The 13,514-nt window shown below is 34.7% G+C and overlaps 1 protein-coding gene across 1 annotated transcript in view; it reads right to left on the reverse strand.

Annotated features, from left to right (window-relative positions):
• Positions 1–13,514, reverse strand: part of RNGTT (RNA guanylyltransferase and 5'-phosphatase) — a 315,799-nt gene that overhangs the window by 152,078 nt on the left and 150,207 nt on the right. Inside the window, exon 12 of the mRNA XM_047858895.1 lies at positions 11,095–11,163. Within this exon, the coding sequence (XP_047714851.1) occupies positions 11,095–11,163 (69 nt within the window). The remainder of the gene's footprint in view (positions 1–11,094; positions 11,164–13,514) is intronic.

A 13,514-nucleotide genomic window follows, 5' to 3' on the forward strand; every position in this document is an offset into this window, starting at 1 on the left:
CAAGCTGACCCACCTTACAGAAAATCAAGATAGTGATGAAAACAAAAAAAAATTGTATCACGACCGCTTAAGAGTAAATACTCTTGACTCAATATGGGAACAATTATATGTTTAATATTCACAGTATAGCTGGTAGATAAAGAAAAGCCTTTTTAAAAAATAAAACAAAGAATTTTTATTATTTTTATTATTACCACTATTTTGCAATTCATCATATATTTGTTTTTATTTCCGTGATGGATTATTAATGGCACAAAAATTCTTACTTAGAAACATGAGTCTCCAGATGACAAAAGTAAAATCAAATATGAATTTTAAAAGGTTAGAAATTAATCAGTTACTACCATGAATAAAATTTTACTATGCTACGTAAATCATTAAAATCTTGTAAGAGCCAGTTAACAAGTATTATCAACTTTGTAAATTAAATTAAAAGATCTTATAGCCGTCAAGTAAAATAATTTACTACCGATAGCATATTAAAATGCCAAGTCATTTTAAAATATTTATTTTTAGATGACAAACCACAAAAGGTTAGCAATTCAAACTGTCAATAAAATCATTAAACTGAAAACCTTGTATATGAGTCTAATAAAACCTAACTGGTTTATGGTATAGACTAATAATCAGATGATCACTTCAGTTTGATCAAAGTTTGAACCTCAACCCTTAAAAATACATAGGTTTGTATTAAAATAAACAGCTAATTTTTTCTTTGAAGAAAATACCCATTTTCTCTCAAAATATTTAAATATTTTATCAAACAGCTTACATATGAAATTTTTAAAAACCATGTTCGTGAATAAAGTAATATAAGTAAGTCACCTTTAAGTAAAAATCAGTTATTTTTACATCAACAGCAAAGCACATGGGGAAACGAATAAGCAGCATGTGAGAAAGAAGAGAGTAAACTGCCTTCAAATCTAATTTTGGTCATTAAATTGAGAGTAAGGGGAAATCACTAGAGAGAAAGAAGATCACTCTAGATGCAACAAGAAAAAAAGATTGAAGGGAGACAAAATGAATGTTGCAGGACCAGTCAGGATGCCACAGCAGCTGACCAGGCAAGAGGCAACAAATGGTAAGTCAGATTAGAGCCATGGTAGTGGTTATGGAGAGAAAAGGGAATAATTTATGAGATATTTAGGTGATAAAGCAGGAAGATTGGCAAGACTTGGACGTGGATTAGAGGGATGAAAGAGGGGAAGATGTCAAAGATGACATCTAGATTTCTCACTTAAGAAGCTACATTTAAGTAAGTGGGGGTAGGAAATGCTGGAAAAGGAAAGGTGTTTACAGTTTGCATATTTGCTTGTTTCTGAAAAATTCAAAAGGCAGTATCAAGGTAGGCAATTAGATAAATATACATGGAGTGTAAACAGAAATTAAAGTCTGGCTTATAGGAAATAACTAAAGCCATGAGTGCAGATGAGATTTCTAGGGAGAGAGTAGAGAATGAGAAAAAAATGAAGGTCCAGGACACTGAGCCTTGAGAAAGTCCAAACTTCAATGCTTAGTAGAAAACGAAGAACTTGAATGAGATGGAGGAGAAATAGTATGACTAGAAGAAATTAGGAACGTGTGGTGTCATAGAAGCCATGAGAGTACTTCCAAAAACAGTGCTGAAAAATAAAATGAGCTGAAAAATAATCTTGATTTTGCAATGAAGAGAGATTATCAAAAAAGCAAATGATTCAAATGATATTTACTAAGGCAAAGCCCTTTTAAAAATACAATCTTATCCAAAACTACAATATACAAAAGAAATAAGTCGGAGCTGCTGTGATGTAAACACAATGCTTACCTAGTAACCTATCCCTCCATGTGATCCCGAGGTAGTTCACAGAAAACAACAATTTTGGAAATTAGTGTTTTGAAACCATTGGGCTAATCTTGGAAGTATCTCTTCATCTCAGATTTTCTATAATTCTATAAACGCAATTTAATCTACTTTGTTTAAATTGAGGCTTTCACAATAATTAAATTTTTTTTCAACTTTTATTTATTTTTGCGACAGAGAGAGAGAGAGAGAGAGAGAGCATGAACGGGGGAGGGGCAGAGAGAGAGGGAGACACAGAATCGGAAGCAGGCTCCAGGCTCTGAGCCATCAGCCCAGAGCCTGACGCGGGGCTCGAACTCACAGACCGCGAGATCGTGACCTGGCTGAAGTCGGACGCTTAACCGACTGCGCCACCCAGGCGCCCCGAGGCTTTCACAATAATTAATGGCTGCTCTGTGTTTTAGTAAATATCAGATACTGGTGTATTCCTTTATAATCACAAAAAAATACTCTAAGCTCTATTTTTTTGAACACACCATTAATTAATTTTGCTTTCCTTTTTCTTATAAAAATAATAAACTACGTGAAACACAGAACAGTAAATGAAATGGTAAGGAAACTTTCCTCTAAGCTGGTGCTGGGAACTTTGCCCTCAACAGAATCACCACTTTTATGGTATCTTTATCACTATTTTTCAGTATTTTCTCAAGATTCAAATATTTTCTCTTTTTTCTTCTTCTTAGCAGGAGTAACATTTTCTACCTTTTATTCAACTTGAATTCACTCACTGTAATTAATATAATAGAGCAGAATTAACTTTTTGCTAAGTTTTAAGTAACTAGCACCAAATAAATATAGGCCAAAGAGTTTTTTCACAAGTAAATGCACCAGAATCCTCTCATCTTTCACCATTCATGTGCTTCTGGAATATTTCTGTAGTATCAGAGAAGGGATCAGAGGTTAAAAATCAAGCTCTGTCTACCCCAACCAGGACCGCCTCTCCACTTTATACAGACTCACTCGGATTGCTAGAATGGTCACTCAATCAGTTCTTTTCTTAATTTATTTGAATTGTTGGGTCAAGGGAGCCAAGAGATGCAACACCACACTGTGAGAAGTTTTGAAGATTTTCTGATAAATGTGGTGGACTAAACAGGTGCATTTATATCCACTTTGATTTGAAACCTCACTAAAGTAGGAGTTACAGAAAAGAGTTATCAACAGAAAAGGAAATACAGGAGAGAAGACAACAACAGAAAACAACATGTCAATACATTTTTGAAAGACAGAAAGGAGCTGGAGAAGTTAGTAAGGCACAGAGCCCAGAAAACTGAATACTCAGTGCTTGCAGAGGAGGACACCAATGAAAGCAATTCATGCTACATGCCACAGTTCCCCAGAATGGATTAAATAACGTAGGAAACAGATAACCAAGAAGGCTGCCAAGGGGGACAGAACTGAAAATAAGGAGAATGGTTGAAAATCTTTATAAGGAACATTAAAGTCTCTAGTTCCCTCCTCCACCCTGGGCAAAAGGCAGGAGATAGATACCCTTATTCTGTGGAAAAAGTGAAGGACAGAGGCTCAGTCCAGAAGATTCAAGCATAACTGAAGAGGCAAACTGAAAGTTCAGCAAAGCTTACCTACTGAACCTTGGGCCCTCGCCCCCTTTATCTTCTCTTTTCCAAGAATGCTAACAGCCAAGCAAAGCAACCAAGAAAGACCCTGAAGTCTTGGTCTTTAAAGAGGCCAAGGAATTCCAGAAAAAAAGAACTATAGATTCTAAAATTTGGATAACTCCCAACAGGTTGTCAGCCAGAGCCCACCTTGGATCCTCTGTCCCCTTCTCATTCTGCCCCTCCCCCACTCGTGCTCACTCACACCTGTGCACACGCGCACTCTCTCTCTCTGAAACAAACATTAAAAATTTTTTAATAAAAGGTGAAAGATTTACACATATGATTTCACTCATGTGGAATTTAAGAAACAAAGCAGATGAACACAGGAGAAGGGAAGGAAAAACAAAATAAAAACAGAGACGGAGGCAAACCATAAGACTCTTAAATACAGAGAACAAACTGAGGGTTGCTGGAGGGGTGGTAGGTGTGGGGATGGGCTAAATGGGTGATGGGCATTAAGGAGGGTACTTGTTGGGATGAGCACTATGTTATTTGTAAGTGATGAATCACTAAATTCTACTCCTGAAACCAATACTACACTATATGTAGTAGTAAATTCAACTAACTTGAATTTAAATTTTAAAAAATTTTTATTTAGATTTAAGTTTACATGTTTTTTAACATGATAAAAAATACCATATTATATATATCACTATGACTATATACCACATTAATTTGCCATAAGTGCCCATCACTTACCCTGCCTGCACTTAATTATTAAAGCTGAGTTCACGAAAGGTTTTAGATTTCCCCAGAAGAAAAATGTAGAAATGTTGGCAAGTTTTACATTAAAAATTAGTTCTTAGTCTGATTAAGGTTCCTAAATTCTCATTCAGAACTTGCTTTAAACAGCCCAATGAAGGTAATTTACAAATCATACAAGGGCAGAATAAAAATTTATATTACGTATTAGCGTCTACAGCTATTAGATGGAAATACTGTATCAAGCTAGATAACTGTGGAAGGTTGAAAAATGGCCCCAAAGATAATTGGGAAAGTTTATCCAAGTTTATCCAAGTTTTTTTTTAATGTTTATTCATTTATTTTTGAGAGAGAGAGAGAGAGAGAGAAAGCAGGGAAGGGACAGAGAGAGAGTGGAAACAAAGAGTCCAAAGCAGGCTCCAAGCTCCGAGTGGTCAGCGCAGAGCCCAATGCAGGGCTCGAACCCACAAACTGCGAAATCATGACCTGGGCCCAAGTCAGACACTTACCTGACTGAGCCTCCCAACCACCCTGATCCAAATGGTATCTATACCATAAATAGAAAATGGTATTGCTTACCCCTAATAAGTAGTCCTAAAATTAGCTATGATGAATATGAATCAGGGATACTAAGTTATCCCTGACAATATACTGCCTTTAAATAGTGGAAAACCAGACCCACACTTATTTGATTGAAAAGGGAAAGATTAGCAAGACTTAGATATTAAAAACTAGAAATAAATAGACTTTATAAACAGAGAGTAAATAAAAACTGGAATGGGACTGAATTTCTCATTGTGTGATGCAATGTCATTTAATACTCCATCTCTGGACGATTTAAAATCACATCTCCCACCACTGGAAACTACAACTGTGTGTAATCAATTCTGCTCTTACCTCTTTACACAGAAAACTTAGAGCTGCTGAAAAGGAAAATTAAGGTCTTTCCTTTGGATATGCAATAGCAATCACAAAAAGGCCATTTTACTTGGTAAAGACAAGGAACTTGATGACAATACATAAACACAGTGGTTTCAATACCGAAGAATTAGGCAAAAGAAAAAATGTAAGTATTCTTTCTTTGAAAGCAATGAAAAGAAATCATAAGAGTCATGAATTATTAGAAAATAGATCTTAAACTCTGCTTCCTTTAGCAGAATTATCATGAATACAGTGCTTGATAAGGTCATTCAAGTTCACCTACTTAATAGAAACTTATGCCTTCATTTTTTGAAAGACGTAGAAAAGTCAAAAGTCTCTATGTAGAAACCAAGTACATTCTTACCTGTAGCTTTGGTAAATCAAAAGTTTAAAAATGGAATATATAGGACCCCACCTGTGGTGGTGGCCCAAACTAAGAACACAGTATGTAAGAATAGAAAAATCAGATTGAAATTGCAAAGTAAAATCATAAAAAAATAATAAATGCTACAAAGTTGGATACAATGAAATTTTGGATATGAGCAAGAAAATAGCTCTCCTGGATACATTTATGCTAAATTGGAGCCTCTTCTGGATGGCAGAGTTAATACATTTTATACTCAGAATATCCTTTTGAAGATTTAACACAAATACAATAGAAATGAAAAAAAATAGAATTGGCAGACATGTCAGTTAAGTACCACATCCTTCTTATAGCCACATGACAATCTATCAATAAACAGTGAAGTCTCACTAAAGGGCACACTTATACACATTGTGAAAGGTATGCATTTGTGGTAAAAATTAAGACATAATTGACAAAGTGTTGTACTTTTGAGAAATAAAACTAGATGGAAAATGATCATGAGAAAATACAATTACAAATGAAACACGGACTAAAATCATTAAACTTTCATGGAAAATGAAAAGGATTAACCAAAGACTAGTACAGTATAGTGCTATATTATCAAGTAAACTTTTATCAAAATAAGTAGTTGTGAAATATTTTTTATAACAAAATATTGTTATAAGTCTTTTGTAGATATATACTAACCTAAGGATCTGTTAGGCTAAAATAATAAGAAACTGATAACGTCCACTGATGAACAAAATGTGATCCTTGCAAAGCCATTCCATATACTATGTATAATTTAGCATGCAAAAGTGAGAATTCTATTGAAATGATGGCAGGAAAAAAAAACAATAGAAATAAAGTCATATAATGGTGACAATGATAAACTTCACAAAAACTCTATCTATTGCAACAGTCTAAATTTCCATTTAAGAGATGTATTGTTTTTAGGAAAATAAAATAAGAGTTTATTCTCTCTCTTATTAAGAATTCTTTACCCAAAACATTTTCCCAGATGTTGGCAGGAAGAAGGAATTCTTAAGTGTTGATTTATATTGACATACATTGATCATCATAAGATCATTTCAGAATTTCAGAGCTAAGTTATTAATTATAGCCTGTACATTTTACAGATGAAGAACTGGAGAACCAAAGAGATATTAAGTGGCTTATCTTAATCAGAGACCAATTCTAACCCACTGAGAAGTCTCTGAGAAGAATATTCAAGTAGCAAATCTAACATTATTGTTTCATGAAGAATAAATAGGTGTTTGCATTTGGGACTCTGCAAGGAAACAACTGAGACTTTAAGTCACTGAAGACTTCCATAAAAGAAAAAAAGACACAGCATAAAATAGATTATACATATGCATGTATAACACGAAAAATAAAATAGCTATAAATTTTTAAATAGTCTGCCTATATTTCTTTTTGGTCTGACTGCTGAGACTAGGACTTCCAGTCTCTGCCCTGTTCCTGACCTCAGAGAAAAAGCTCTCAGGTTTTCCCCACTGAGGATGTTATTTGCTGTGAGCTTTTCATATGGTCTTTATTATTTTGAGGAATGTTCTCTCTGTCCCAACTTTGTTGAGAGTCTATATCGTGAATGGATGTTGTATTTTGTCAAATGCTTTTTCTGAATCTGTTTAGAGGATCACATAGTTCTTATCCTTTCTTTTACTGACGTGGCATATCACATTGATTTACAACTGCACCAAAACCCATAACATAGGAATAAACCCAGCCAAAGAGGTAGAAGATCTGTACTCTGAAAACTATACAACACTTATAAAAGACACTGAAGAAGACATACACAAAAAAATGGAAAAACATTCTATGCTCAAGGGTTGGAAGAACAAATACTGTTAAAATGCCTATACCCAAAGCAATCTACACATTTTTTAAAATGTTATTTTTAAGAGAGAGAGAGAGCACACAAGTGGGGCAGGGGCAGAAAGGTGGGGGAGGGCAGAGGATCCAAAGCAGGCTCAGTGCTGAAAGCAGCAAGCCTGATGCAGGGCACGAACCCATGTCCTGCGAGATCACAACCTGAGCCAAAGTCAGATGCTCAACCAGCTGAGTCACCCAGATGCCCCAGCAAGCTACACATTTAATTCAATCCCTATCAAAATAGCACCAACACTATTTACAGAGGTAGAACAAACGATCCAAAAATTTGTATGGAACTACAAAAGACCCCAAATAACCAAAGCATTCTTGAAAAAGAAAAGTAAAGCTGGAGGTATCACAACTCCAGACTGCAAGTCATATTACTAAACTATAGGGATTAAGATAGTATGGTACTGCCATAAAAACAGACACATAGATCAGTGGAACAAAATAGAAAACCCAGAAATGGACACACAACTATATGGTCAACTAATCTTCAACAAAGCAGGAAAGGAATATCTAATGGAAAAAAGTCTCTTCAGGGGCACCTGGGTGGCTCAGTCAGTTAAGCATCTAACTCTGATTTTGGCTCAGGTCATGATCTCACACTTTGTGAGATTGAGCCCCAGTCAGGTTTCACTCTGACAGCACGGAGCCTGCTTGGGATTCTCTCTCTCTCCCTCTCTCTATCTCTTTCTCAAAATAAATAAATAAAACTTAACAAAAAGTTCTTTTAAAGAATTTAAGGAAAGAAGCAGTGATAATCATAACAAATGAAGATACAAGGCACTTCCTAACTCTAGGCAAAAAAAGTTTTCTATGAAAATAAAATATTATACAACTTGACTCAGATGTGAACAATATTTATGTTACAACAGAAATACAAATACTGAATATTCATTTGACCCAAAATGTGATATAATTATAATGGGATGACAGAAGGAGAAGGGGTGATGTTGGAGGAGTGAAAGAGCTCAATCCTGTTCTTCAACAGCAGAGAGTAGGCAGATCATGTATAAAACAGAAAACCAAGGAAGAGCAGCATAAACAGATTTTGTAGAAATAGGGAGGGAAAAGAAAAAAAACACAGCTAAAACAACAGAAAATAATCCCCTCCAAGGAGTGGTACTTTGAGTGTGGGGAAAGTAGAAGAGACAGCGCTATTTTTCAGTACAAGCCAAGATAGTTTACTTTTAAAACCATGGGCATGTATTATTATGTATTACTTGAAACTTATAATATTTTTCCATAATATTACCTTCTATATTTTGAATGTACAAAAAAAAAAAAAAAGGAAAAAACTGTAAGTAATAAGGAGGCATAAATCCTCAAAAAACTATTACACCCAGATCTAAATTACATATATCATGATTGAGCAGCATTTATGTCAGAATGTAAGGACAGGTCAACATGAGAAAATCATTGTAACGTACTACACTAATGTTATAAAAAGGAAAACGACATGGCAATCTCAATCAAGAGATACCAAGAAAGCATTTGTTAACTCCCAAAATCTATTTATGATTGGGGGGGAAAAAAAAACTTTGTATGAACAGAAACAAAAATTTCTTGGCATGATAAAAGTTATCTAACTGAAATCTACCAAAAACATACTTAAGAGAGAAAATTTAGCCACATTCCCTTTGAAGTTGAGAATAAGGTATGAATGTCTCCCCCTCCTCCCCCCAATAAAGTGTATGTTTCAGCCAGTACTAGAGGTCCTGGCCAATTGGTAAAATTAGACAATTATTAGAACTAAGACTATTCAGCAAGATTCTTGAATCAACAAAATAAATCAATCAATGTGGCAGTACATCAGAAGTACCAACAAAGACACCATTTACTGTGAAAATGGAAAATAAATATATAGAAATTAGACAACAATTAAAAACTCAAACTCAATTAGAGAACAGAAAAAGACCCGAAAACAGCTAAACCTTATTCATTGAGATGATTTAACACTGTAAAAACATCAATTTTCTCCAAACTAAATTCAAAGCAATTCCAACTGAACTCCTAATTCCAACTGAACAAGAATTTCTGGGTAACCAGAGAAACTATTTCTGAAATTTATATGTTAAACCAAATGTCCTCACATATTTAAGAAAATCCTGGCAAAGAGAGACTTGCCTTACCAGATATCAATTACAAAGTCATTATAATGACAAGTGTGGTTACTAGGATGGAAACAGACTAATACATTGGCTGACTTTCCTAGACATCCCAGAGACTGACTTCCATGCCAGATCATTTCTCTTACATTTACCAAAATCTCACATACACGTGAGTATGAACCGATGAGTTTAACACAGTAAAATTTACTGTAATTACTGTTATCTTTAGACTTTATTTCAATCTAGGGAGATTAAGCCTGGAAAATACTAGAACTCAAAGATCTAGTAACTTCCATCTTCCTAAGATAGCATTTTCTACAATTTCTATCCCCAGCCTCTAACTTTCCTTCATCACCTCTTCCCTCAACCACAGAAGAGTTTCCCTCCACCTGTTTGGCAAAGGGGACTGGAAGGAAGACAGAAGACAATCACATATCTACATTATATTTAAGCCTACATATTAAAGTTCTAGTATTTATGTAACTTATATATAATATAGTGTTTTACACACAGTTTTCAAAAATATTAGTTTCTTTCCCTTTTCCACAGGCATCCAGGTTGAGGTCTCTCAATACAACTTCTCAGCTACGCCCGTGCCCTAATTTCTAAGGACAGAGTTACTGACGGACCAATGGAGCTTATGAGACAAACTGCAGCACGTGATGAGGTATACAGCACATGAAATACAACTCTACCAAACATGAACGTGAGTTAGAGTCACATGGAAAGCTTATTAAAGCACAAATTGCTAGGCTCCATCCCAGGGTTTCTGATCAGTAGGTCCAAGGTGAGCTGCTTTTATAACAACTTTCTGGGTCAGGCTAATATTCCTTGTCCCCAGGCTACATTTTGAGAAAGAGTGCCCTAGAGAGAGCACAAGTTGTCATAGGAGGGTAATTTTGCTCTCTGGGGGAAAGTAGGCAGTGATTGCATATATTTTTGGTTGTCACAAACTGAAGAGATGGATTAGGGGAAGAAGTAATCCTGGCACTAGTAAATACAGACCAAGGATCCTGCTAAACACCCTACAACACACAGGACACTCCTGCACAGAAAAGAATTATCTGGCAAAAAAAGGTCACTGGTGCTAAAGTTGAGAAACCATACTATAGAGTAAAAGGTAGCTTATTCCAAAATATGACTTGATTATTCAAAGTTCTTCAGTGAGTTTCAGAAATTTGACATATAATATTCAAAGAATTGTATTTTAAGTATTAAAAAATTATTTGAATTTTACTCACCCATCCATGACAAATTTAGAAATATTAATATTTAAAGGTAGATTGGGCTACAGAAAGAAATAAGCGTTTATGTAATATTACTGGTAGATTTCTAGTACAGAAATAATTAACATTCATTTTGCAAGAACTAACTTCCTTGAAAAATAAGGATCAATAATATTTACTTCTTAAGCTGAGTAAAGAGCAAACAATTGTTCATTTGACCATTACATATATTTAGTAGAAATATTTTATAATAACTTGTTTTAAGGAAAAGCAGTTATCAATCCTAAGTAAATATACCTCAGGAAAATGTCCTTTATATATACAAGCAGGTATAGACACATATTTACATACATACTACATACTACAAGTGCTCACGCACATGCACACGCACAAACACACACACATTGCTATACACACACAAATAACTTACTCCAATAGGCTGAAAGATAAGTCCATCCATTTCATGGCTGACTTCTTTGGCAAAATTTCCTTCAAGTAGCTATAAAATAAATACACATATTTTTAAAAATAATCACTTAAAGAGTATTTTGATTTTTTTTAAGCTTTATAAAAACAATATATATGCTTTAAGAACTGAAATACAAGGAAAGGGCTCAGTAGTTTAAACATCTGACTCTTGATTTTGGCTCAGGTCATGATCTCACAGTCATGAGATTGAGTCCCACATTGGATTCCATGCTGAGTGTGGAGCCTGCTTGGGATTCTCTCTCTCCTCTCTCTCTTACCCTCCCTAGCTCATTCCCTCCCCCAAACTCTCTAAATAAACAAACAAACAAACAAACAAACTTAAAAAAAAAAAGGAACTGAAATACAAAAAGGGGGAGATAGGTGATCCAGAGAGACCTAAGTTAGTTAACGTTTGCAAGATATTCTTAATGTACGAAGATTGTCATTCATATCAGGCTAAATATCTTAAATAGTCAAAATAACAGAGAAAATATTTTTAAAAATATATATTTGAGTCAGCACAAAAGGAAGGAACACAGAAGCCAAAAGCAAAGTGAAATAAAAAATTGAGAAGTAATAAATACAGGGAATAAAGTATCAAACATACACAAAAAAAGGAAACAGCAGAGAAACTTGTGAAGGGATAGATAGAGGCTGGGGGCAGGAGACACATCCCCTGAGAATCTGTAACCATTAGTGAGCTCAGACATGGGATTGCAGTCCAAAAATATAGTATTTGTGTCTTCCTCACATGCATAAGCAGAGGATTTTTAATTTTTTTCTTTTTTGTCCTTTTTGTTGTCTTTTTTAATATATTTTTTCAAGCAGAGAAATGCATTACAAGGGATACACAGTATAAAACACAAATGACAGTTTTTTCAGTGTCCTTATCTACTAAAGAGTAGGTATAGGCCCAAAGCTATCCAATAATTTCTGAGCATGTAGTTTTAAATGCTTCTGTTTACCTTTTAAATGCTTTTTATTATTTATTATTAAATGCTTGTTTTCTGTTTAAATGCTTTTTACTTTTTAAATGCTTTTTATTACATTGAAGAAAAGAAGATGTGTATCACTGATGGAAGCCCAAAACATTGATTTCTGTATTTCAGAGAACAGATGCACTTTCACAGAGCCATAGTCTGACGAACTTAGAGTGCAGTCAGGATAGGTCTGGAATTCAAATACACTGTATCCAAAATTTTAGATATGCTGTGGGTGATACATCTCTTTAACCACAATCATATCCTCTGGAAACCACTACATCTACAGGGAAATTTGTATTCCAAAAGCAACAACCAAAATTTCAAGTTTATTTCACATGCAACAAAATCTGAGTCTCTTCCCCAAGTGTGGCTTCATCTTCTCTGCCATTTCATTCTTCAGAATCTGTAACTTCTCTAAACTGAGGGCAGTTCAGCCAAGAAAAATAAGAGTAATCCTAGTATCTAACTAGTTTAAGACCAATTTGGCTTCCAACATCTAAATTCATTTAAAACTATAATGCTCCTTAGTCAAATTCATAGGGACAGAAATTAGGGAGCTGGGGGGGGGGGGGAGTGGGAGGATAAGGAGTTAGCATTTAACAGGTACAAACAGGTACAAACAGGTACAAAGTTCCATGCATAAAGATGAAAAAAATCTGAAGATGGATAATGGTGATGGCTGTACAACAATGTGAATATCCTTAGTGCTGCTGAACCATTGTTTAATGATGGTTAAAAAGGTAAATTTTATGTATACCTTAAGACAATTTTTCTTTAAAAAAAAACTGTAATGCTCTTGAAATTTTCTTTATTTCTTTTGTTTCTTCTCTTCCTCTTATCACAACACAGAATTCTTAAGTGGGGAGCTGGCAAGTTGGGAATCTTAGAGCCATATTATCAAGGGTCTGGCCAAATGGGCAGAAATTTCAGGATAGTTCTGGCATTCATACATTTGTCTCCAATGCACTCATAGGTTTAAATGACCTAGCCAACTGAGGAAGAAATTTGCCAAAGTAAAAATTCCATGTGGATTAAAAATACCTATTTCTTATAAATTCCTTTTAAGAGAAAAAAAATAAACTCTAAGCATCAAAGAGTCAAAATAGCTTACATTCTTGCTGGGAATTTGGAAAGCAATGTTAAAGCCTTTATTTCATGTATGTGATATATTTACCCTAGAGGAAAAATTTTTTGGAACTTGTACTCATATTGAGAAGTATATATATTAATACCGTCATGTTCTATTTCATCCGTTTTTAAAAATCCATGAGCTATGATGGATAAAATTTCAAGCAAGGGAGAAAAGTATAACCTTAATATTTCCTGCACCCAATTATGTAAGAAAAGGTAACCTCCTACATTCATAGACATTCATAGCCCAAATTCTGCCAAGGAATAA

This window comes from Prionailurus viverrinus, chromosome B2 (assembly GCF_022837055.1).
Source record: "Prionailurus viverrinus isolate Anna chromosome B2, UM_Priviv_1.0, whole genome shotgun sequence".
NCBI lineage: Eukaryota > Metazoa > Chordata > Mammalia > Carnivora > Felidae > Prionailurus > Prionailurus viverrinus.